The sequence below is a fragment of the Cyclopterus lumpus genome, chromosome 1, assembly GCF_009769545.1.
Source record: "Cyclopterus lumpus isolate fCycLum1 chromosome 1, fCycLum1.pri, whole genome shotgun sequence".
NCBI lineage: Eukaryota > Metazoa > Chordata > Actinopteri > Perciformes > Cyclopteridae > Cyclopterus > Cyclopterus lumpus.
The window spans coordinates 12,714,692-12,742,006 of NC_046966.1; the positions used below are offsets into that span (position 1 = coordinate 12,714,692).

General features: G+C 42.0%; 2 protein-coding genes across 5 annotated transcripts; one reads left to right on the forward strand and one right to left on the reverse strand.

Annotated features, from left to right (window-relative positions):
- Positions 1–9,773: 9,773 nt before the first annotated feature.
- Positions 9,774–12,791, forward strand: LOC117729175 (homeobox protein 6-like). Of its 2 annotated transcripts, XM_034529999.1 has the most exons (11): positions 9,774–9,964; positions 10,088–10,155; positions 10,252–10,296; positions 10,384–10,485; positions 10,596–10,695; positions 10,789–10,884; positions 11,007–11,233; positions 11,333–11,476; positions 11,581–11,695; positions 11,799–11,870; positions 11,966–12,791. In XM_034529999.1, the coding sequence occupies exons 2-11, from the start codon at positions 10,140–10,142 to the stop codon at positions 12,720–12,722; spliced, it is 1,674 nt and encodes a 557-aa protein (XP_034385890.1). In that variant the 5' UTR covers positions 9,774–9,964; positions 10,088–10,139; the 3' UTR covers positions 12,723–12,791. The 2 variants fall into 2 exon arrangements, with proteins under 2 accessions (XP_034385890.1, XP_034385880.1); XM_034529989.1 differs by having other exon boundaries at positions 9,774–10,155.
- Positions 12,792–24,173: 11,382 nt separating this feature from the next.
- On the reverse strand, positions 24,174–26,130 carry LOC117729186. Of its 3 annotated transcripts, none has more exons than XM_034530012.1 (3): positions 26,020–26,130; positions 25,757–25,856; positions 24,174–24,871 (listed from the first exon to the last, which is right to left on the reverse strand). In XM_034530012.1, the coding sequence occupies exons 2-3, from the start codon at positions 25,809–25,811 to the stop codon at positions 24,276–24,278; spliced, it is 651 nt and encodes a 216-aa protein (XP_034385903.1). In that variant the 5' UTR covers positions 25,812–25,856; positions 26,020–26,130; the 3' UTR covers positions 24,174–24,275. The 3 variants fall into 3 exon arrangements, with proteins under 3 accessions (XP_034385903.1, XP_034385914.1, XP_034385924.1); XM_034530023.1 differs by having other exon boundaries at positions 26,055–26,081; XM_034530033.1 differs by lacking the exons at positions 25,757–25,856; positions 26,020–26,130 and adding an exon at positions 25,021–25,110.
- Positions 26,131–27,315: the final 1,185 nt, after the last annotated feature.

Sequence of the window (27,315 nt, forward strand, 5' to 3'; positions counted from 1 at the left end):
AAAATAATGTAAGGATAAATAAATACAATTCATCACATTGAAAAAGCAATGATGAATCAATCACAGCGAAGAGTGATTTTAAAAGCAGAGCTAATGCAGCAATCAGCTCCGGGTTATTTGTCAATAACCAGCAATTCATGTTCCTGCTCCAGGCCCTACAGGTAAACAAGGGAAACAAATTAGAAACATTCAAGTGCACTCGTCCTCTTCCTCTTCACCACACATGCACAAAAACGCATGCACGCACACGCACATGCACACACACACACACACACACACACACACACACACACACACCTTCTCAGCTGTTGTTGTCAGCATGTTAATCAGGCTTTGGTATAGTTGTGGCCCTGAGGCGCTTTGTGATATAAACACAGATAGAATAAATATCTCAGTTTAGAACCTTTAAATGACTAACTTTGTTGTCTTCTTCCCTGATGGCTCTGAGAAGAAAGTTTGTGATTAAGTATTTATGATGTTTAGCGTTTAACAACAAAGCCACTATCTCTTAGATACTGGAACATTCAATCTCAAAAAAAGAACGATACTGCACAATGTGCTGCTGTAAGTGCTTGTGACCTTTCTGTAACAGGCCATCATGGCTGGCATTTGAGACAAGATCATTACAACTCTGTTTTTAATTGAAGCCTTTATCCCAGGTGTAATCAGGGCTAAATAAACAATGCTGGAATCATCCAAGACCCAATTAGGCCTACGGGAAGAGCAGTGTCTTCATAATCAGCTGAATCTAATACTCGATGAAAGAGTCTGATATCTCTACCTGTCTTTTCAACTAATTGTCTGTAATTAGTACATGGCAAGGGTAATTGTGAAGGTTGATGATATTAGGAAATATATCATCGGGCACAATATTCAAATTTCCTAATATGTGGGCTTTGAAAAAAAAGAAAAAAAACTCGGGAATGGCTTTAATTGCTGTCATAATGGGCACTTTCACATGGGAATGTTACGTGATACCACAAAGGCATCCTGCCGATGTTTGAGAAACGGGGCATCATTAGGAGGATTTCGTCATCTTCTAATCAGTGTTGAAATGGAAGCCTCCTCAGTAGTAGACACGTGTTAATCTTCACACAATGCCAAAGACCTCTAAATGACTCCACACCTCTGTGGCCAAGAGATAAACAAAACTGAAACGGAAGAGAAAAGTCTCTCTAGTTAATTAAGTGACGAAATAAGCTTGGAAATCCCCCGAATCAAATTACACAACAGTATACACACCATGGCCGCAGTGTAACGAATGGGCTTAATACAACCACACATCTTTAATGAAATCATGTAAATTGTCTTAGATCTTTGCTTTTATGAATTTGCCTCTGGAGGGCAATGCACCAGGAAGGCAACGGAAATTATTCAGAAGCTGCTTGGTGGAACAAAGTCTGTATGTGTCAGCACATGCCTAGGAGGAAACGGGGAAGTAATAGGACAATGATGCAATGATTCACTTATTCTTTGATATTGCAATATAGGGTGTGTATGTATAGGAGTACTTTTCATATATTAATATATCTATTTCTGCAATGATTTATATGTAAATTAGGCAATTACTGATTCGATTACTACAGTTTTATAGCAGGCTTTATTTTACTACTTATATACCTCGTCCTCATCTGGACAGTCATGATGCAAAAGTGGGTCAAGATGAGAGTGGATTGCAGGCATGTGCACGTATATTATTGTAATAGAAATTCTCAAGTGCATTGAATATCTGATTTCTGAATTCTATGAATCTAATGAATCAGTTATAAGTCAATAAAAACAACTTGCGTTAGGTTGTATGGTATTCATCCATTGTAGATCACCACAAAGATCCCCCCAGTTGAATGTTTGACCTTGAAGCCTCATCATTACAATTCCCTCATTACCAATGTATTACTAGTTCATGATAGTACAACCGTTTGCAGTTCAATGTTTATAATTGCAGACGTGATGTTTAGTGCCATTTATGAATTACATTTTAATATATTAACAACTACTAATATATTGGAATATTGGCTTATTAGCAGGGTTGCAAAATTCCGGGAATATTCAAAGTTGGAAACTTTCCACGGGAATTAACGGGAATAAACGGGAATATACGGGAATTAACGGGAATAAACAAGAATAAACTGGACATTTTGGGGTAATTTAACTGTATGTACCTTGTCATAAGCAGACATGCATGCAATCATTTATAATAGAACTTTTAAAAATGAAATTTTTTACTTTTTTGACATTTTGTGAGTAGAACTTTATTCTTTCATCAAACAACAAAAACATGAAGGTTGTATTCCCTATGATCACCACCCCCCAACACAATTTTTTTTTGTGGGTGTTTTTCCCTGAATCCTTTCAGGTCTAAATGCTTTTCTGGACCTCATCAGCTGTAAAAACTTAGTCTACTGTATACAAATAAACTTGGTATTAAAATTAACATGGCTTCCGTTTACCAAGTAATCAATATGCTATATGACAAACAGTGTTGGGAAAGTTCACTTTCTACATGAACTAGTTCAGTTCATAGTTCACAAATTTTAAAATGAACTAGTTCAGTTCATAGTTCATAATTCAAAATGTTGAACTAAGTTCACAGCTCCAAAAAATGAACTAGTTCAGTTATTTTTTTCAATATGTTGCGAGCTATAATTGAAATCTCTATCTGTCTGCAATACCGCTCTTGGTCTCTACGCCACTCGGCACTCTCACACTTGCCATGACAAAGATGTTCAAAAACAACAGAACGTTTTATGTCTACGTTTATATTTCTGGCAGACAATGTTCCGAACCAGCTGCATTCAGGGCCCAGCTAGGCGTGCATAGTCTTCTTCTCAACTACATTTAAGTTCCCTGTTAAAATTCCCAAAATTCCCAAGCCAAAATTCCCGTGGAAAGTTTCCGGAAAGTTTCCGCCTCTTTGCAACCCTACTTATTAGACAGTGGAGACAGTGAGACCATTTTGACCCCTAATTATGGATTGAACTATTGACACAACAGCCTGAGATAATCTGTCAATCCCAAAGTTGTGTTTATAAATGATTTACAACTAATCTATACATTTATATTTAGAATTGAATGATCAGCATTTCAAACTTATTGACACTTTATCACGGCTGACTTATAACTATTTATATTTACATAAAACAACAATGAATATTAATATTTCTATATTGATCTGTGTTTTTCATATCACATCACGTGGGTGATAAAGTACAGTAAACACACACACAATGTAGCACATGAAACTGTTTCTCAGCACTTGTTACTCATTGTGAATGCATTGAGCGGCAAGTGGAGTTGACTTTTCGCAGCGAGACAGTGAGAGTGACTGCGGGTGTGATACTGATAAAAAGTTACACAAATAAAAATGTCAGCGGCTCATCTGATACACTGCAACATGGCTTAGTGATCGACTCCCCTACAACCCCACAGGGGAAACGTTACCGTGCTCTTTGTTAGCTAAATGTCAGCTCCCCACAGGCTACTATCATACACTGTCTAATACCCGGGCAGCACTCAGAGATACTGCTGAGGTCCAAAGGTTCAAACTCACTCTCTCGGTCAGTGTAATGCCAAATGTACAATGCTGCTCATCTGTCTGGACAGGGTCAGGGTGAAGACATGTGGCACAAGTCTGCTTTTCACTTGAGTGCTAACCTATATTATGACAATATGTGATTCATCAGGACCAGTTCATATTCCTAAGCTGCCTCCTCACCTTTCAGAGGGAAAAAGCATTTTGATGCAATACTTCTCTTTCCCATACAGCTTACAATGTTGTGAAATGTAATGTAATATGTATGTGGTAGAATGCCAGGTGCAGAAAATCACGTTTTCTCGTGAAAATAAATGCTTTAGTTTGTTTATTTTATGTTGAACGGTCACAAGACTGTAAAAAACTGCAGTGATTGATAGCACCTGATTAACTATAGCAATATGCATAACACCTTTGACAGTGTACCTGCATTTCTTATAATGTTAGTAATTTATAAAAGCCACATCTGCTTATAGTTAGTAGAGCTTCATAAATTGATATTTGCCAGACTCCATGTAATGGTCTTGTTTGGAATACAGTTTTCAGATATCTCTTTTTAAAGATGAGCAGCTGTGGAGTTTGCTCTAAAAAGATATGTTAGGCATGTTTTAATTTAATAATAAAAGGGATAGGTGTATTATAACCTGCTTGATTATTTCTTAAGCATTGCAAATTTCAATGTTTTCCAAAATGTAAACATCTACAAAAATGTGCAATGAGGATTAAGGGGTGAGTGCCTCTTCACGCATCACATTAGCAGTGCCAGTTTACATTTCTTTTAGAGGGAGATTGTATGTGGGTGTTAGATAATCAGAATCAGAATCAGAAACCGTTTATTGCCAGGAATGTTTACACAAACGAGGAATTTTTTTTGGCGGAAGGTGCAACATTAGACATGACAAACAACAATCAACGCGACAGCAACAGTGCAATGTGTGTAAGATAAAGTGCTCAGACAACAAATAACGTTAAAGTGTTTAGGTGTGTTTCAAGTGACATGTGTGTTTAAGTTAAAGTGTATGTTACATGTGACGTGTGTTTAAGTTAAAGTGCATGTTAAAGTGACATGTGTGTGGAGGAGGAGGAGGAGGAGGAGGAGGAGGAGGAGGAGGAGGAGGAGGAGGAGGAGGAGAGAGGAAGAAGAAGGAGGAGGAGGAAGAAGAGGAAGGAGGGGGAAGAAGGTAGAGAGAGGAAGGAGGAAGAAGAGGAGGTAGTCCTGGTGGTGACAGAGTCAGTCAGTGGGGGACCCGGGCTCCATTGATGAGCCCGACTGCCGACGGGAAAAAACTTTTGGTGTGGCGGGAGGTCTTTGTCCTGATGGACCGCAGCCTCCTACCAGAGGGGAGGGACTCGAACAGGTTGTGTCCAGGGTGGGAGGGGTCAGTGACAATCTTTCTGGCCCACTTCAGTGACTTAGAAGTGAACAGGACCTGGAGGGATGGCAGATTGCAGCCAATCACCCTCTCGGCCGAGCGGATGATGCGCTGCAGCCTGCACTTGTCTTTGGCCGTGGCTGCAGGGTGCCAGACGGTGATGGAGGAGCAGATGATGGACTCAACGATGATAATGAGTGTCTACCCCACCAACAGCCAAGTACTACTAGAAGTTAAAGAAATCGTCAGATAAAGTTTCATAATGCTTCACCTATGGTGGACCTGAGAGCACAAAACATTGCAAATTAAGAAGAATGCATGCAAATAGACACAACACAAGCAAACTAATGAGCATGTTCAGCAATTTGATGACACCTGCGCAGCATTTTTGAAAGTGCCTTAAGAAGCTGTTTCTTGGGGACACACACAATCTAGAACATGCTTTTGGAAATTATTGAAGTGGCAAAAGGCAAACGGATCCTGGGACTGTATGTACTAAAAACAGGGTGATATATGATATGACTTGTATATCTTTAGGCTATTGCATTAATTGTCAACTTATACGCAAGTGGAACATCATCATATAGGCCAACAGATATGCACTCTGCAGACTGTGCTCACAACTGATTATCACTTAGAAATATAACTGCCTTCTTCCGTGTAGCCTCACGAGAATGAACCTAAGAAAATACAAAACTTGGACCATTAAACAAAAATGATTGCCAATAAATAAAACAATAGCTCAAATTTAGGAACAACAATAGAATAAGACATTGCAGTGAAGAAAGAATTGCACAGTTGTTACCACATTTGTAGTGTGCACAGGCAACTACGTAAGTGGTTGTTGACGTTCTTATCTGGAGAGTTCAACAGTGTGTTGTTGTATCCACCGGTCTGAAGTCCTCAACAATCAGCTGCAGATTCAACTTTTCTACCCCTTCATCCTAAAATCATTATATCACCAGTCCACTCAACCTCTCTGTCCCAGTCTAACCAGTCCACTCAGCCTCTGTCGTTTCCATTGTGCTCCTCAAATTAATTGGGCTCTTCCGCCACATCAGGGATTAACAGTCTCAACTAGTAGAAAGTCCTCACACACCTCACTGAAGGTAGAAGTTTAGTGATATCAAAAGTCACCATGGAGAATATGTATGTATGTATATATGTGTGTATGTATGTATGTATGTATGTATGTAATGTAATGGCATCATTCAGAAACCTCCATCATGTCACATGGGAACATGTTTTGAGAAGGGCTTTAAAAATACATAAGGAGCACTAGTGTGAGCAAAGCCATTCCAAATGCAGACACATCCATATCTAATAGCCACACAATATATTAACATGCTAAACTATCACTTTTGTGCAGGGAAAGTCAGCAACTACAGCTATCATCATTGTGCTTGGTCTGCCACAAGTGCACACATATGTGTTTGTTCACAGCATTACACAGCATCTCATCCATAGTCTAAGGTCACTTTCAGTCATCTCCTTACATACTTTTGTCACTCTCTAAATGTTTCTCAACAATGATTTGAATGAATAGGCCTGACCCTACACCTAAGGGCGCTTCGGCAACACAACCGTCCTGCGTACTTGAACCTACAACCAATTTGCCATTAGCTAAACACTGTGAAATAGCTGCAAGCCCTGAGGCCAGGTGTTTCACTAAGAGCCACTCAGTCTCTTTTTTAAGCCCTGAGCTACACTGCAGTTCTAACAGGAAAAGAGCTTTGAGCCAGCAATCGGAAGGCAGACAGATTGGTTCCACAGGTACCACCGCTGAAGATGTGTAAAAAAGACCCGAGGGCAGCCCTGTGTCCAGCACAAACCCCCCTTCTAGGAAAATCAATAATTCAAAAGGACAAAGCGTCTGATACATGAGAGTAAAATGCAGCTTGCTTTCCATGTATTGTGTCAATATTTTGACAGCAAGTGCAAAAAGAAGAACAAATCCAAGGGGACGTATAAAGTGTTCTTTCATGTTTTGCAAAGCGAGTGCTACCTCTCCGTCTACATCCATGAAATGGAGAGTTAAGAGGAAGCCACTGTTCGGGTACCGTATGTTCAGCAGTGACTACCTTAACGACCGCCCGCCCGGGAGAGGGACTGAGCTCCACGCAGCAGGTCTCTTCTCCTTTTAGGCTGCTGCCACTTCCGGCGTCTTACTCTGTTTCTTACTTCTTCTTTCTTGCCGTGTCCCTTTATTTCTTCTTTTTACACACCCTCAACCCACAGAGCAAGAGAAAAGGAAAGAGCGGAGGGAAGGTCATTACGGTTTCGAGGAGGAGAGAGAATAACACACGGTGAGATGGAGCGAGCTGCAGAGATGAAGGGAGTGAGAATAAAACAATCGCGAACAGTGTACAAAAGGTAATAAGGCCAAAAGAAAGGCAGCGACTGAAGGGAGTATGATAACAAGATAATGTACTGCTGGTGTAGTCCTGATTTAAATCAAATGGCTTCTATCATCTTCAACAGTGTTCTATTCTGTTAGCTTTGGGGGCATTTCGTCAAAGCCAAGAGAGATGTTCTTTTTGGATTTGATAAAACGTACTGTTGTATCACCTGAAGCACTATTCACCAAGGTTCAAGGATGCTAGTTAAAGCAGGTAGTAATAGGGCTGTCATCCACATTTGGGTTGCACATTGCGACTAATCACTTAACTCTACTCCCAAAAGTATCTTGTAGTGTGCTGCGATGAGCAAACATACGTACACACACACAACGTGAGCTGAGGGTGTAAGCCACAAACACTCCTTTAATTATGCTCTGAAGTTTTCTCCCAGATGCCCTAGTTATTTCCGAAGAGCTGGGTTGCTCTGGAGTCTTTTGGGACAGACGACGCTCCCTGAAGTGGGCGAAGGAGGATGGAAGAAGTCCCTGGTGGCAGCAGGGGAAGATCACGTCAGTGCTCTCATGGGGGAGAGAAATTCAGGACCTTGTTTTCTCTCCTTCTTTCTGGTCTCTCGCCAACAGAGAAAAGAAAACAACTTATCAGAACTGCTTTTGTCTTTCTGGGAACATGATGTTGTTATTAATGGATAAAAAACCGGGGTTGAAGTCATCAGAGATCTTTTTCTCTTTTTTCTTTTACTTTTGAGTTAATATGATGAAGGACCAACACATCTTTGCAGAATGTGCTTTTGAGAAACGTTGACCCCGGGCCCCGCTGCTCCATAAAGCTGCCGGAGCTACCATGAAAGCCCAACTATCACCCTGAATAAATATAAAATGTTTGTAAAATAAAAAAAGAGATTTCAGAGAGAAGCAGGTAAAAGGGTCTACAATAATTTGTTCTCACACTAGTTCAATCAGGAGAGAATGTTTTAGAATTGAACAATAAATTATGACATGCATAAAAATTGAATAGTGCAACGTTTTTTTGGTGATTGGGCTCCATCCTGAAGAAGGATAATAGTGGGGTAGAGATGCTGAGGTCAGATAAGGCAGAATCTCCCTGGAGCCCAGACACTGGTGGTGATAATGGGAGTTGCCACAATCCAATGGTGAATGAGGAGCATGACTGTGATGAGGATGGAGGGGCCTGGGGTGGAGGGTCACATCTGATTGTTCTGCAATGACAACTGGCAGAAGCAGAGAGAAAAAGTTTGACCGCAACAACGTGATTAATTTACAGAAATCGTGAGAGATTATGAGTGTAAAAGAGAGTCTTCCAGACTGAACTTCCGCTTGAGCTTCATTTAATGATGTGCTAACGTACTCTGCTACTGTTAGCGCCACAGGTTTATATTTAGAAACCTACAATTTTCAAAACCTGTATCTCTCCTTCCAACCTCGCCGGGTGACGAGTATCAAGTTTACACAATGTTTAGCCATGACAAACTGGGAAATGCAAAACCAGCCTTAAAATAACACAATCTCAAATGATTGCATGAGAGTCTATTGAGCAGAGCCGGCTAGCTGTTACACCCTAGTCAGAGTCTCAGTTTGAGGGTGGGACTTAGTGAAGGGTCAATCAAGGAGTCCAGCTGTGACGGTCACTTCCTCTTGACCAATCCCATCTAAGTCATCACCCACTTTGCTTTGGTAAGTTTTGGCATCTCACTCGATAACCATACCTTTTTCATTTCTGTCACGCTGTGGCCCTGTGATGACATGCCCTTGGCAGCTGTAGTCGCTGTTCAAGACTTCAAACATTGTGATGAGAAATGTTTTGTTCTATTCTGGGTGGGGGGGCATTGTGTGCCCACAAATCTCTATTAGTCTTACATAGCAATTTAAGAATATTGATTATGGCAATGGTCACATCTCACAAATGTGCAGCTAAAGGTGCATTTATTAGATTAAAATGTGTGATTAAGTACAAGTGTGTGCAGTTCAGATTGATTGCTGAATCACACTTATAAAGTTTGATTGAGCAATAACTATGAACAAAAAAAGTAGTTGAGGATAAAAGTACTAAAATGTTCTTGGAAGATGTCTGTTTTCTTTTTAACAATCACATACAATATTGTTTGTGTCTTGTGTGTTTCATCTTCTGAGTTGTTTGTGTTATTCCGTCACTGACTCAACCGACACTATCAGAACGGAAAAAGGTTTGTCAGTTTCCTTAATAAATAATCAAACCTTATGAGAAACCTTGTATTTCCTGTTTTTAATCAGCACATGCTAGTAGTAATAAATAGGTATAGTTGCGCGCGAACGTACACGCACGTGAATGATTTATGACGGGTCATAAAATGCGTGTTTATTACCCCTAATAAATAAAGTAATAAAAAAATAGACCCGGCATCCATTTTGTTTTTTTTTGTTTTTTTTTCTCTCTTCCGGTAAAGTGGGTGTGTCGGCGCGTCATCGGCGCATTATCAGCGCGTCGTCGGCGCATTATCTGATCGTCATCGGCGCGTCATCGGAGGTGATCCCCCATGGGGGCGCTCCGGCGTGTAACGGTGCGGTCTGCTTCGGTGGGCGTGTTGGAGCGACCCGTTTTCAACATAGGTAGTAGTGTAACTTGCGTAAATGATGGTTAAGTATCTGTATCAAAACACCTGGTTTAAAGGACTGGGCGGCGTCTGTGGCGGCCGTGATTAAGAGGTATATAAGGGCTTACATGTTTGTGAGCCCGTCCTTTTCCCCATCATCTACAGAGCTATTTCGTTAGCTGTATACCTGTCGGAGGTGCCACCCGTGATTTGACTGCAGTGACTGTGTTTACAGGTTGGATAACATTTCATTTCTGCTATTTTCCACTCGTTTTTGCTGCTCAAACATGTCTCTACACAGAGGTGAGTGTTTATGACATTATATATATATATATATATATATATATACCACAAATAATGGTACAAGTATTTAAGTTAATTAGATGTTTTATTTCATAGGATTTGGTAAGGAGAATCAAAGTTCACGAGGGAATGTGAGCAGCCGTGAGTACAGTATGTTTTGATAACATAGTATACAGCAATGCATGGTTAATCTTTCGTTCTTAAGCGTATTATACACATATGACATAGGCCCGGCACAGCCAGATTCATACTGGCCGGTGGTTGCAGAGAGTGGGGTGATTGAATGGGTGAAACACGGGGGTTATTCGTCGAATGAAGAAGTATTAGAAGGTAAGACTGTATGTAATAACTAGCAATACGTAACATTAGTAATATATATATATATATATATGTAGGGGACTGTATTTTATTTTAAAATGTGTTTTACTTGTCGGTGGCAGATACTCAAAAGGCCAAGTCTACAAGACCACGTGCCTTGAAACCGGAGTGTGAACGAGCGGCTGGCGGTGGTGGTAAAGCTGCATGTAAAAGATCAAACAGGTATGTTTTGTATTAAATCTCTGCAATTTCTTAGGTTTTTTCAAACTATGTATTTCCAATCATAACTAATGTCTTAAATCATGTCTGTTTTAGTTCTGTAACAACACAATGCAGACAGGTGCTGGGTGAGAAACGTGGTGGATCCCATGTTCTAGAGGATGATTTACATACAGACAAAAGAGCCAGAAGGTACCTACAGACCTATTGGCCCAACTAGCGTGATTCAGCAATATAAATAAATAAATGCTATATATATATATATATATATATATATATATATAATAATGTTGTTTAATATCACTATTTCTCAGGACCTTGACTGGAGATACAGCCTATAAATTACCAGAGACACCGAGAACCAGGGAAATAAACAGGGCTGTTGAAGCACTCGGTCGTGAAGTGTTTGTAACACCTCATTGTGAAGAAGAAGAAGAAGAAGAAGACCTCTGTCTGCCTGCATCGCAGGTGTCAAGACCCCTTGATGCTAATGAGGCTGAAACAGTAGGGGCCGTAAATGGGCTACGGACGCCGGTCGCAGGTAACAATGATCAAACCCCCCACACCCCCAAGAACACACATGTTTTTTTAAATGATGCTACAGGGTACATATATATATATATATATTATATGTATACAGCTGAGCAGATATCAAGGGACCCGAGACGCCGCGGTGTGAAAGTGTTGGTGTATCCAGGGGATGCATACACTCAGTTCAGTCTGAGCAGTCAGAACAGCGACACCTCTGAACACAGTCACGTGACACCCAGAGCCACAACATCAGGTATGAAGTATGGGTGTGTGTGTGTGTGTGTGTATTATTATTATTATTATTATTACTATGCATGTATATACATATATTGAGTTTGTGCATGGTCTTCCAAACAGCATCGTATACCATCCTCGGAGGTGTGAAGGATCACACCCCCTCATACACCTGGGTAAATAACCAGGAGGACTCCCGAGAGCTGGCTCCATCAGGCATACAATCAAAGAAAAAAAGGTATATATATATATATATATATATATATGGTAAATTAAAACACAAGTTATAAAAGATTCAATGTGTTTACAGTGTAGGGATTCTTTTTGCTTTTCTTGTGCAGGCTTTTGAAAACGGTGTGCCATCTAAAGAACTCTGCAGAGTCCCTTGATAACAACACGAAAAAAGCCCCAAGGTGTGTATGTAACTAATGATGGCCAGTGTATAAATAAATAAGTATTTTAATTAATCACTTTTCTTAATATTATTATTATTAATGTTATGTCTCAGAACACCGAAGAAGAAGCAGAAGAAGCAGCAGCAGAAGAAGCAGAAGAAGAAACAACAGACCACATCACTGCCTGGAAAAGAGTTCACCAACAACATCAACAACAACAACACCACCAACAACAACAACATCAACAACAGCAACAACAACAACAACAACAACAACAAAGAGAACGTACCGGCGGACACCCAGGACTGTGCAGGGGCTCCTGCAGAATCCATCGTGTGGGGTGCGAATGCTGTGTTGGGGGATTCGTTACAGCTATTCCCAGACCACCCATCAGGTAATGGCTTTCAAGAATTGGCCCTGCCGCAGGATGCGTATGTGAATCTGAATGACATACAGACACCAGTAGAGGCTGTACCGCTGGAGTGTAATTCTCAATTAGAGGACCTACATACTCTTATTGACAATTGGCAGGCACCCGAGAACTGGGCTCCATACGACATAACTACAGAAGGGGACAGGGCACGTGATACGACTACTACTACGGGATCTTGCATGTGTGGGGGTGTAAATACTGAGGTCACAACACTGAGAAGCGAGGTGGGGGCGCTCAGGGAGATGCTGGCAAAATTCGTCAGTGACCAGGCCATTACAGAGCTGAGCATACAAGTGGGTGCACTCAGGGACATGCTGGCAAAATTCGCCAGTGACCAGACCAATACCGATCTGAACATACGAAAGGTCCTAGACGATCAGGCCAGGGTTACAGATACGTTGTTAACCATGCTCATTAGACGGGTAGACGGGTTATGATAAGGATATCTGGCTTCTTAAAAAGGTGTCATAATTTTTTATTTTTTGTTTTGTTTTGTTTTTTGTTTTGTTTTTATACATATATGATATTAAAAACTGTGTCTGACATATATGTGTGTGTGTGTGTGTGTGTGTGTGTGTGTGTGTGTGTGTGATTACACACTAGGTATAAAAAGATGGCCTCATCACCGCCACGAAAGGTGTTAAAACATGGTAATAGCGGGGTGCATGATCAGATTGCCTCCAATAACAACAGTAATTCTGATGTTAATAGTCAAACTAACAGTATATCCCCCCCAACTAATGATGATGATGATGATAATATACAGGTGTATATCGCACCTCCGACACATGACGAACTGACCGACGGACGAGAGCAACAACATATCATCATACAGTCATTGGCTAATCGTATGACAGGGAGTGCCGAGGCCCGAGGTTTCGAGTATGGTACCATAGATTCGTTTACATCCATCATACATAATCCGCCCCCAGACCCAGATCAGGCAAATATTGACGCTAATACATCGACATTCACACAAGTGTCGGAGAGGATCCTGCAGAGGTGTGTGACATTACGAGATCTCATTTTGGCACCATCGGGGTTGACCGAAACACATCGAGTGGGTGGAGGGGAGCATGCTGAGGCTGTGGCATCTACATCTACTAATAATGGTGATAATCTACTGCAGTATATCGCACCTCCGACACATGACAAACTGACCGACGGCCGAGAGCAGCATCATATCATTATGCAAGCATTAGCTAATCGCATGACAGGGAGTGCCGAGGTCCTAGGTTTTGAGTATGGTGACATAGAATCGTCTACATCCAACATACATAATGATACTAATACATCGACATTCACACAAGTGTCGGAGAGGATCCTACAGAGATTATTGATATTAATAGATCTAGAAACGCATGGGTCTATGGAGGTAATTGATGGACGGAGGATGATGGAGGATACCATTCCACTAGTCTCAGAAGCCGTACTCGATCCAGGGATGCCTGAGTATACCAGTGTAAGTGTGGTTCACAACAATGATACGCACGTTGATATGCTACCATCACTGATAGACTCATGCATACTTGCAGAGAGACAGGGTGTCGGGGGTGCTGTGGAATTGCTTGAGGATGTGGAGGGGGTGGAGGAGGGGGAGGGGGGCCTTTTGTCACTACCTGTAGCAGAGGCTGTAGCAGATGCTGTAAGGGTACCTGTAAGGGCACCATCTAGTGATACTATTGGGGTACTGGGGCTGTCCTATAGTGATGATGATGATGATGATGATGATATCAGATTAGGGTTGACTGAGACACATCAAGTGGGTGGAGGGGCTCCTGATGGGGAGGTGGCGTCTACCTCAGGGGTGGGTTCTACGAGACCTATTCACACTAGGACAATTCCATCATTCAATGCTTTTGAACTACGACAAAGGGTTGATTTTGGAAACATAATACTCGAAGAAATAGACCGCATCCCTGACATGGTACGCGATGCTGTGGGTGGTATAATAAATAGGGCTGTAGACACAGCCCCCACCGGGAGCATATTGAATGTAGTTTTGCGAGGCCCATCATTGGCCAGCGATGTGCAAGCCATTTTAAACGCGAGCGATGCATATAATGTCGATCTATTTATGGAGCAGATAGCCCAGGTCATCCAGAGCAATGATGATTCTATATCCGATGATGAATTGGAGCTAGTGGTCACAGTAGCCCAAAACAGTAGTGGGGGTGCTGGGGGGCGCCTAAAACTAGGTCGTGTCACATATGATGAAATCCTTTCAAAGAAGGGTCGTTTCCTATACCATTCAGGTAATAGAGGGAACAATCTATGCTTCTCCATGTGTTTGGCACACCATAAACAGCCGAAAACATCAGATGCCGCCAAGCTGGCATACGCACAGCAGCTACAGAGTTCAGCCGGTTTTGACCCCATGCATAGTGTCGCATTCTCTGACGTGGGGGCTTTTGAAAACCTTTTGGGTGTAAAGATCATAATCTTTCATCACAATGTAGGACGTAAACGTTTGCAGTGCTTCCAGACGCATGAGACACCGAACCCCCAGACTGTGTGGTTATATCTACATGATGACCATTACTACATGATTGACAACAAGACTGGTTTTTTCGGAGCATCCTATGTATGCGACTACTGTTATGTGACATATGAATCCGTTCTATACCATAACTGTACACAGAGATGTAATGTTTGTTTCACCCCAGAATGTCGTACCCGTGCCGTCGCTACCCTGAAGTGTGACAGCTGTAAACGAATATGCAAATCCAGATTCTGTTTTGATCAGCACAAGAGGTCTGAGCTTGTTCATGGTGTAATACCGTGCCAGACAATCAAATACTGTGAGACCTGTGGTAAAACATACAAGATAGCCAAAAAACCACACAAGTGTGCAACCCCCTCATGTACCCACTGTGGGGAGCCCCTGATGGAGAGCAGTGAACCGCATACCTGCTTCATACAACCGGTTGAAAAGAAACCTGCTCAGACAAACTATATATTGTTTGATTTTGAGACACGGTTTCACGAGGGTAAACATGAGGCTAATTTTGTATGCGCTATGGATCTGTCGGGTGACAAGTTTTGCTTCACCACTTTAAAGTGTGTTGATGCCTTTGTACAGAGGTATCGCAAGCCTAAATATAAAGGATACACATTCATAGCACACAATGCATCAGGTTTTGACAACTATATTCTGCTAGAGTATTTTGTCAAACAGGGCATCACCCCTAATGTGACCATGAGAGGTAGTCGTGTCATACTAATGTACGACGAGAGCTACCAGCAACGGTGGATTGACTCTTTCAGTTTTCTCCCCAGGCGACTGTCAAAGACGCCCGAAGCCCTAGGTTTTGAGGACATGGCAAAGGGTTATTTCCCCCATCGTTTCAACACTCGAGACAATGAGCAATATGTCGGTAGATACCCAGACCCCTCATACTATGGGTTTCACGAAATGTGTGCTGGTGACAAGACAGCATTCATGGTCTGGTATAACAGTGTGTGCGAGGAGACGTTTGATTTCCAAGCGGAGATACGTCGTTATTGTATCAATGATGTTGAAGTGTTGCGCAGAGCATGCACAACCTATCGGGCTAGCTTCATGGAGTGCACACAACTAGATCCTTTCACATTCACCACATTGGCTTCCAGCTGTATGGGTGTATTCAAAACATTGTTTTTACCAAAAGATACCGTCGCTCTGACTTACGAGGGGGCGTACACTCCCCAAAACAAAGTATACTCTGATGTATCCATGCAGTGGCTTGAATATGTAGCGCATGTCGAGAACATTGAGATTAAGCATGCACTCAATCACGGTGAGCAGTCTTTTCCCCCATTCTATCTGGACGGTTATAATGCTGCAAACCACATGGGCTACGAATTTGCCGGTTGCTTCTACCATGGGTGTGTGAAATGTCATGTGTCAAGTCATGTGAATCCTGTTGCTAAAGTAACATATGGCAGACAGTACAAAGCATTCATGGACAAGGTCGCAGCCCTACAAACCATGCACGGTATGCAAGTGACAGTGATGTGGGAGTGTGAGTGGACAGCCTTAAAGCGATGCAGTGCTCCTGTACAAGCATTTCTGTCCACATACATAAAGCGCGAGAGACTAAACCCCCGTGAGGCGCTCTTTGGAGGGCGCACCAACGCGATGAAACTGTACCACAAGGTCAATAGTGCAGCGGACGAAAAAATTAGATACTATGACTTCACTAGTCTGTATCCCACTGTTCAGAACTCTAAACAGTACCCCGTCGGTCACCCACAGCTCATCTTTAGTAACTTTGAGTCTATCGATAACTATTTTGGATTTGTAAAGTGTACTGTACTCCCCCCAAGAGGCTTGTTTCATCCCGTCTTACCCTACAGATGTCAGGGGAAACTCATGTTTCCACTGTGTGCCACCTGCGCTGAGACATTGAACCAGACTGCAGCATGTACACACAGTGACGGTGCCAGACAACTGTCGGGGGTGTGGGTCTCCTTTGAGCTTCAGAAAGCTATCGAAAAGGGCTACCTGATTGTCTCCATTGACGAAGTGTGGCATTTTCCCAACAAGACAGACACATTGTTTAAGGGATATGTAAGCACATTTCTAAAGTGTAAACAGGAGGCCTCAGGATATCCAGGTCACGTTAAAACGCCTGATGACAGGGCTAAATATGTGGATGACTATTACATCAAAGAGGGCATTCGGCTCGATCCCAGCAAAATCAAAGTCAACAAAGCAATGCGCAGCTGCAACAAATTGCTGCTAAATTCTCTGTGGGGCCGATTTAGCATGCGAAATAACATGCCATCCTGCGAGTTAATCACAGACCCCGCAAGATTCACACAATTGATGTTTAGCGATCATTATGATGTGCGACAATTCTGCTTTATTTCAGACGAGGTCGCCATGGTACAGTGGAGACATGCGGACAGCAGGGGGTCACGTATAAGGGATGTGAATGTCTTTATAGGTGCAATGACAACCGCTCATGCCAGACTGATGCTTTATGATGTACTTGACATGCTGCAGGAGAGGGTATTGTACTGTGACACTGACAGTGTTGTGTTCACATCTCAGGCTGGTGACAGGGTACCTCCCCTGGGTCCATATCTTGGTGATTTGACTGATGAGTTAAACAATGGTGACGTGTGTGGTTCTCCTGAGGAGGACTATATCACAGAGTTTGTATCAGGTGGGCCCAAATGCTACGGCTATAATACGAGGTTTGGCAAGACAACTGTCAAATGCAAGGGGGTCACACTAAATGCTCGAAATGCTGCAGTTGTCACCCCAGAGTCGTTGATTGGTCTAGTGCATGCTTTTGTAGCGAATCAGAATAACCCTGCCCCCAACCTGATAACCACATCGGATACGATCAAGAGGGACAAAAAGAAATTCCATCTTAAAAACGACACAGTCCTTAAGAACGTCCGTGTGGTGTACAACAAGCGGAGGGTATTATCAGACTACACCACCCACCCTTATGGATACTAACATAGACCAAGGATTTGATATTCGTTTACAGCATCCTTTCAGTCTAGTCGTGAGCGGACCTTCAAACTGTGGAAAGACTTTTTTTGTAAAAGACATCATAGCGAACGCAGAGAGGATTATTTCACACAACCTTGATAATGTAGTCTATATTTATTCGTGCTGGCAGCCCATATATAATCAACTCCTTAAAATAAGGGCCATCAACTTTGTGAATGGGATACCAGAGTCTCTATGTGACGATGTCTTATTGCCTCCGACCAAAAACAACCTGCTCATCATAGATGATTTAATGAACGATGCAAGCAATAATCTTGAGGTTCAAAACGTTTTTACCAAATATGTGCACCACAGAAATCTCAGTTGTATATATTTAGTACAGAATTTGTTTATTCAGGGTAAGGCAAGTCGTACTATTAGTTTAAACACAAACTATCTCATTTTATTTAAAAATCCTAGGGATAAGGGGCAGATCATGTTATTGGCCAGACAAATGTTCCCTGGTAACACTAAATATTTTTTAGAGGCTTTTGATGATGCAACAACCCCCGCTTACGGGTATCTTCTCATAGATTATAAAGCCATGACGCCCGAACATTTAAGACTCAGAACCGCCTTGCTGTCCGAACAAACGGTTGTGTATATTTCTAAAAAACACAAACGTTATTAGACATGTCGCAGCGTATGCAGAGGAATTTGGCTATGCTGGAGCTGATATATAAATCTTCACCAAGGATGAGAAAGGTCATTATGGGTAATGCCAACAAGGATTTTGTCAATGCTCTGTGTGAGATAGCCCTCAATGTGTTACGTGGTAATATCCCCCTGACTAACAAGCAGTACGGACTCTTAAAGAAGAAAAAGAATCTTATTAGACTGGTTGCCGATAAAAAGATCAAATCAGCAAACAAAAAGAAGACACTCAATCAGTCTGGGGGTTTTTTACTACCGTTGTTAGGGGCTGCGATTCCTTTTATAGTTAGTCTAATCAACAGGGGTAGGTGAAGCCACGACACATGGAGCATACACAAAAAATGTTTCTGGTGCCCCAGCATCAACTGGATTCCTTAAAACAACCTCTGCAGGACCCTCGACCAGAATCTATAAGACAGGCCGTGCAAAACGACCTCGATAGAGCCATGACTGCTGTGTTAAATCAGCCCGACACCGACATGTATGAGAAAACAAAACAGTATGCCAGTATTTTACAGAGATACTTGGGTTTTGTGAGACAGGGGGAACGTGAAAAGAATGTACTGACTCTATCACTCCCTCCCGGAGACACCCCCGACAATTCAAGACCTGCTACCGTCCCACAGAGTGCACCTGGGGATGGCGTTGATGTCGACCCCGAAAAGACACTGATTCTTGGTAATGTTCTAAAACACATGCCTAAAAAGAGCAGAAAGTACGCCGAGTGTATTCTGGATACTTTGATCAATTCAGGCAACATCGTATCATGGACCGGTAATGGGGAGATTATTATTAATAGTCAAACTGTCAGAGGTTCACACATGTATGATCTGTTGAAAAGTGTTACAGCCTCACACAATGTTTTAGACAGCTCCAGGCCTATTGGCTGGTCTATTTTTTTAAAGACACTAGCAGGATTAAATATTCCTTTATCTGCCATACCCAACACTCGGGTGCGCCGATCTATTGCTGCAAATAAAGTGTCTGTTGTTGATGATGATGATGATGATGATGATGATGATGATTTTGTAACTTTTAAACCTCGCCCAAAGACTAGGCGCATTGTATATAACACCCCCCTATCCTCAAGGGTTAGACGGCTGGGTGCTGTTAAACCGTGGATGACGTATTAAGATGTTATTTTATTTTTTATTATCATGTTTATTTCTATGACCACTTGAATGTAAAACTGATGTATAAATATGCTGAATGTCTTTTTAGGTGTTTACAGGATGAATATACTGTCTGCATTTTGTTTGTATGTTTGTTTGTTTGCTTTTTTTTTTTTTTTATCATTATTTGTGTAACCATTCGGGGATGAGATGAATAAATCATGACTTATAAATAAAACATGGGATTCCTCATTTATTATTATTATTATTTATTTATTTTTTAAAACGATCACACCACAGTACATTACAGTACAACATTTTCATGGTTTACGAACATTGTACACAGGAAAAATCATCTCCGCAACACACTGACGGTTGTATTTTGTTAACAAAACGACAGACCATGGAATCATTATTAACTAGATTATCTCCATACATTCCCATCACTCGAGTGTATGGTATCCCCTTTTGTATGTGACACAGGAAAAACACACAGTGTTGTCCGCATGTTGTGGTCAGGTTGTTCTGTACCTGTTTCCTAGAATAAGACACTTGGGTACAGTTATTATTGAGGAAAGTATGTATCTCCTTTGGGAACCGTGTATGGTCTGGAGAGTGACCAAAACTATCAAAGAAATATCCGTGCAGGTGTTTTGTGATATAAATGGCCAACCAGTGCTCTCCAGGTCTGTCGGACGGGTGAGTATTTACAATCAGCATCAACGGATATCTGCATACTCTTCGCATGGGTAACTGATTGCATGCTAGCACCCCCACAAAATCTGTACCATTAATAATCCGTTTTCTAACAACGCTCGTCAGCTCTATGGTATTCATGGGTGTGTTTAGTAGTTATCAAGCAGCACCTGTCGCTGATTTGATATCTCAATAACAGAGTCAAACACAGAATAACATATAAGTGTAACAGTCCTAGGTAGAGGTGTTCTGAATCGAGCCTCCAGTCGCACATTCCCCGTCTTAACTAGTGATACATTCCCCGAACACCCGTCGTCAGGATCCAAATTAAAACAGAACAGGGCATACCCACCCCCAAAATCGTTGCGTGTTACAGATAGCGCTCTATCCTTTAAATGCCGCCCAGTTGTTTGAATCATGTGATAATATTCTCTGGTGTACTGGCCTCTCTGAAAGTATGGTTGAAACGGTCTTGAGGGGTATGAATGGCCATCCGCATGAATACTCAGGAATTCTAGATCATAGTTCTCGAAATTCATTGGATTTCTAGTATAACTTCCTGTATATCCCTCATTGTCTACAAAGCATAAAATCATAAATTTTGGGATCTGTCCCATATATAAATTCTCCTGATTACATACTCTTGTACCAGCGGGGATGGAAAACGTTTTCAATGCAACCCTGTCTAGAGCATATTTGGCATTGGTGTGTTGTAATGCTCTGCTATGGGCCAGCCTGACAGTAGGTGCCACAGTTACTTTTTTCACAAATATACTAGCTGATACTATCTTGACTCTGTATGCTGTATTTGTGGCATTCATTAGGGTGAATTCATCTTTTGAACGTATGAATTTCAGAGAAATATCAACGCCGTTAAGTAATAGTTTCTCCTGAAAGAACAAATCTGCATGTATCGGCGCAATTAACTCCACAATCCTGCTGTTCTTGGTGAATTCCCCCCTCGTCATCAATCCCTGGTTGGCTCCCGCTATAGAGGCATCGTTCATATGAGCCCCCGTGTCTTTACTAAACAAGCCTGTGCTGAACTGTGTATCCAACGTGTCTTTGCCGTAGTTGATCAGACACTCTATTATTCCACGGTATGGGTATGTATTTGAGGATTGTGATATGAGGCGGTCCCCTAGCATGATATCCACCTGCGAGAAGAGTGTACATCCTGGATAATTTATGAAACCCACATCGGAATCGGCCGTGAGGTCGCTGCCATCTGGTTTGGTAATTTTCACCCTCATAAACAGATATGTATCATTCAAATCCAGATAGTCCTCCCCACTGGACGATATGTAAAACTCCAGGGGTCCGGTGTCAGTTATGGCAGATACAGGGGGTATTTCGAGAAATGTAGCTCTCTCGAGGGATGTCTGCGTGTATGGTACTGTAAATAGATCCAGTTCCGTCTTCACACACTCTGCAGATTGATTATGAATGAGCGCCATGTCTAGTCCTCCCTGTCTATCCGGTCTTTTTAAAATATGTCGTTAGCAGAAGAAGAAGAAGAAGAACGAGCTCGTTTCATATGTGGTCTGCCTCTCTTGACTCCTGTCTTCTTTTTGATCGTCTTTCGGGGTTTGCGTGTGAATTTAGCTCTTCTTGATACGGTCCGGCGACGCCCCCTAACAGCTGGCGGTTTTTTCAAACCCCGGGGTACACGCACCAGCATACCGTGCCCCTCCTGTTTCCTAGTCATGCTATTTTTGGCTATATTAGATACGACATCACCCATGATACTGTGCGCTGCAGTCTTTAAATGAGGTTTTGCTATGCTGAACCCTCTTCTTAAAAGTGGTATGGCCATTCTGAACAGGCTACGAAACATTCCTCCTAACCCGTTTCCGTACTGTGTACTTGCTCCAATAAAGCCGGGCATATCCCCGCCTGCCTGATTCATATAATATGACATATATCTGCCATCGTCACGAACGTACGGAGTGTGCGCCATTGTCCACCACTATCTATATTCCTTGTCTTATTGGCCTAAAGTGTAGCTTTACAACCACTTTACCATATAAAAACGGTATATATTGGTTTTGGTCGTCTTTTAACGCTATTTCAATGTCGTCGATGACGTTTGTAGAGAGCGATGTGTAGTGCGGCTTGTCATATGTTAGAGTGGGGATACGTCTCTGATCATCAGCCACATTTATACACCTCAGAAGCGGTACATAACTATCACCCACTAGCTGATAGTCGGCAATGTCACTATATACAAATATATTATAACACCCAGCATGAATATCTGATGGATAGGGGGCCGTAGATGAACCATGCCGTTTATCATCGTTGATTGTAAAAGGCACTTCCGGTTTGAATCCTAATATCTCAGCCAGCCGACCTTTAAACGTCACTGTGAGCCCATTCATCACGCCCGTGAAGTAAACACGGTTTTTAACGGCATTATATATCATGACCTGAAAGTGCGGTGCTAGCCTGTGGTGTGCACGGATCTGCGTGTTAAACTCACTAACGATTGCGGGTACAGACTCGTAACAACCAGCCTCCACTAATACAGTTGATGTAGTCTGTGTTTTAGCATCATATACAAGTACACCGGAATCGGTTGCTGGAAAACTATTCCATACTTTTGGATACTGAATCTCTATCAATCCGACTTCGTGTGGCTCGCTCAGCACTATAGTTTTAGCGAGTTTGGTCCGGTAACGCCATATCTTATTACTGGGATATACTGTGTGTGATGAGTTGCTTGGCAGCGTGACGTAGAACCCATTCTTTTCCATGTCCGGGGTCCTTTGGAGCTCTTTTGCATGTGTGGTGTTCGATCATGTCACCTGTTCCTTTATATGAAGCATCATACGTCCACTACATCTTTCTCGGATATCCAGGTGTTAAACTTCTCAGACCAACCCAGCCACTTCACCAATACAAGTTTTTCACCGCGAAAGGTTTTCTTGTTTAATATCGCCTCTATTTTATAAATTTTATTTTTCCCTATAATCACTTTTTGTAGCTCTCTCTCATAAAACGTCCCTTTCACCTGCTCCTGGGCACAGTCGGTTAATTTATAAACAGGAGGGTCTCTAGTTATGCACTGTGATATTGTAAAATGTTCATCAGTGAATGTTTGCTTATAGCCCTTCCTAAAAAGTCCCCTGAGTTTTGATATACGCACAGTGTCACCTTTGTTAAATTTAAAACTCACAGGCTTCTGTGGCTTCAGTTTATACAGCGTATTGAATACCATCTTTTCATTGTTTTTATTTACTGCTACAGGAGCCATCTTTATAGATCTATGATGCGTGTTGTTATAGGCTTTAACAAGATCTTGAACTACATCCACATACCGGCGCGAATTAACAGATGTTAAATATCGCCACATACGGGTCTTGAATGTCCTGTTAAAACGCTCCACGACACTAGCTTTAGTTTCGTTTGATGTTGAAAAATGGGCTATTTTATACTGCCCCAATAGTTGCTGAAATTTCTTATTATAAAACTCTGTGCCGTCATCGGTCTGTATTTTCAATGGGACACGGCCCTCCTCCAAAATGTCTTTAAAGGCCTTCGTAACAGTGACAGCCGTCTTGTTGGAAAGACACCTAACCCACGCATATTTAGAAAACACATCGATACACATTAATAAATAATGCACGTTATCGTTTTCATCTGAATAGTCCATCATATCTACTAAATCAGCTTGAAACTGCTTGTCAATACCGCAGACCAGCACTCTGTTCCGGGGGAAATGTACAGCTGCATTAGCATGTAGGGTGTACACATCTTGTTCCAGTAAGAAGTTATTGACACAAGCCTTTGAAGGTAAAACTCCCGTACACTCCCTGACTGCATTACGTAGTTTGACTACACCACCTAAACCGCCTGGATGCTCTGGATCATAATAAATTTTCTTCAGCGTACTCTCCATGTTAAGTGTCTCTTGTAAAATGATTACAAATGTGTCTGTTACAACCCTTTTTATTTATGCTGTGTAAAGATATAACAACAACAACATATCAAAAAAAAAAAAAGGACAGGTTTTTAATAAAAAACACACTTTCACTCTAAATATCTATCAGATTGAGCCACCGATGTTTCATTAATAGTAACATATTCATGTTACATGTTTCATCGGCCCTCATACGTTCATACATGTTGTAAATTGTGTCGACAACCAGGTCTACTGATTTCAGCTCCAGCAGGTACATCTCAGCCGCTCCTTGGACTCTCTCGTCAGAGGCCTGAAAACCCATCAGGAACAGATAGGTGTGTAGAGCCGGTATGAATTTTCCCCGCCACAACCTCCGCATCAGCGGAGCGAAGTGTGCACCATAGAATAGTTCATCTGCCGCCTCAATGCACGAGTGCTCGTCCTGACTGGGGTGGTCAATATGGCAGCCATTACACATCTCTTTCTTATAATCCGTTATAACCGTGTTCAACAAATGTAAAACACCAGTTTTAATGCTCTCCAGGAATGTCAGGGATAACCGATGAGCGATTGGAGGGTTACAGCTGATTTTAACACCATCTATGTGGACGTATGCCTTTACACCTCCAGATGGCTCTGCTGAACTGGCTCCCATCTCTTCGTTAGCATCCCCACTCGGCTGGGGGCTATCGGTAGCATCTGCCCACGTGGTGTTTGTTTCTTCACCATCTGATAAGATTTAAAGAAAACATTATGATTAAACATTACAATATATATATATATATATATATATATCATACATATATGCTTTTACATTATAACCACTATGCACACACACACTATGTAGCATCTAAAAACAGTCGCAGAATATAGCATACCTAGATGATGTCGACGGGGCAGTTCTGATTTGCAGTCAACACGTGGAAGCATACACACCAGGATGCATGACACGTGTTGTCTCGCAATAGACAAGACATTTTCGAGAGTCCCCATATAATGCTGCGACCCTATCCCTCTTGATCGCTTCATCGATCTGACTGAACATCGTGTGCACCGCAGACCAGTCAGACCACAACACAATGAACGTAACAGGGAACCATTTAAAAAACTCTCCATACGTAAACCGGTATGGGTTTGGCCTAGCCTCGTGGGGTCCTCTCTGTGTAAATACTACGTCCCTGTCTGGGCAGCTATTTATACATATAAACTCTTCGGGGTTCTTGTTGATGCGGCTGGCTGTTACGTGATACACTTCTGGACCCGTTGAGCTATACCACAACACAGAGTAAATAGTCTCGCCGTCCGTAACAGTGTTCTGGTTAAGCGCTACACAAACCTCACTACGAAACCTTTGCCAGTTGTTCACATTCATGCATTCTTCCCCTGTAGCGGTCTGATATCCCCAGACATCTCCGGTATATCCCTCCAAGCTAGAGCTAATTGTAACCCATCCATTATCGTAAACAGCTCTGTAAACATGGCCATTTACACCAGTGTGCTCCAACTCTAAGACCGGCCCCGTCTCACTAGTGATACCATGCCTCGACCGCTTCTGCGGCCGGCCAAATTCCCCGTTTACAAACTCAGAAGTATCTCTGAATATTTGCGACCTACCTAGCACCGGTGATATGCTGCGGATTGTGGCCTCAGGGTCACGTGGTGCTTGCATCTCGGCGAGAAGAAAAAAAACGGCTGTGTGATGCGTTCAGTAAACCTACGGCAAAAGAAATAGCCTAGCAATCACGTTAGCAAGCAGGCAAGCCGGCACGCAGAGGAACAGACTCAAGAGTACACAGATCTAAAAGAAGGTTCAGATGTTCAGAGATGCAGCATCAGCAATGGTTGCAGGAGGGGTAGAGAAATAACTCATGCTGTACCTGGCCTATATAGGTAATGTTAAGAACACACCCACCGAAGCAGACCGTCCGTTACATGGCCGAGCGTGCCAGGGGGATCACCTCCGATGACGCGCTGATAATGCGCCGATGACGCGCCGACGACGCGCTGATAATGCGCCGATGACGCGCCGACACACCCACTTTACAGAAAAAAAACAAAATGGATGCCGGGTCTATTTTTTTATTACTTTATTTATTAGGGGTAATAAACACGCATTTTATGACCCGTCATAAATCATTCACGTGCGTGTACGTTCGCGCGCAACTATACCTATTTATTACTACTCATGCTCACTTTGACAAGCCCAATCGCAAACTGTCACTGCATTTTAACTTGTCACTAAGCATCCGACCCTGTTCCCGTTTCCACATCTGGTGACTGCAACCCTGTAATTGACAAGTTGGTCTCACTGCCCTCTTTCATGACACTGGATAATTTGCTTGATATTATGACTCACATTAAAAATGAATTAACGTACCAGCCTGCACCACATTCATCTCTCAAGTCTGCAGCTCTGCATCTAATAACTGTGTAACGTTTTTTTAATTTAATGTATTTATCTGCCTTATTGCCTTCTAGTCTCATCTGTTATTAAGCTGGCTCTGATTAAAATACTCCACGTGTTCTCTGAGATCCTCTGAGCGATGGTCAGTCATAATTATCAACCTGTTACATTAGTAGGTATTCAACAAAGAGTTATAGTCCTTTATAATCATGTGTCAAGTGATTATTCATCTTACATTTAAAGTAAAATGTTAAAACTAAATCTGTACTTCTTTCTGTGCTATTTATTTAACCTTTTTTTACCTGTCAAAATGCTCACTATATTTTACGAGTTTGACCCTGTATAGATGTTGAGTAAATGTAATTATGTGCCCCTAAATGATGAAAAATGATTATTCAATAACAACACTTTGTCTTACTGCTAGAAATGTACAGACTCAAAGTAACATTGAAAAATAAAAATCACAAAACAATCACACCTCTGTGTAAATGTAAAATGTGTAAGGCAGCGCTGCATATTAAATATGTCAGGATAAACAGATGGCACAGTATTGCAATGTTGAGATTTCACACAGCTCCAGTGGTACCTACCGTCAGACAGCTAAATTGCTGTAAACCCAAGTGCACACACATGTGAAGAGATAAAGAAAAGAAAAATCATAATAATAATAAATTGAATATTTTATTCAAAGCAAACATTTAGCCACAGGATTTTTTTGTCATTTGGGGATTTTGCTGTGTTCCTATCATTCCTTGAAGCTCCTCAGAAA

Bases quoted from the DNA above. Each gene is read 5' to 3' on its own strand.
- LOC117729175 (XM_034529989.1), top strand. The intron at 11,234-11,332 runs GTAACAATGATC...ATATGTATACAG, and splicing joins GCTACGGACGCCGGTCGCAG to CTGAGCAGATATCAAGGGAC. The intron at 11,477-11,580 runs GTATGAAGTATG...TCTTCCAAACAG, and splicing joins ACCCAGAGCCACAACATCAG to CATCGTATACCATCCTCGGA.
- LOC117729186 (XM_034530012.1), bottom strand. From the start codon at position 25,811: ATGCAAGCACCACGTGACCCTGAGGCCACAATCCGCAGCATATCACCG. The intron at 24,872-25,756 runs GTAGGTCGCAAA...AAATCTTATCAG, and splicing joins CAGCATATCACCGGTGCTAG to ATGGTGAAGAAACAAACACC.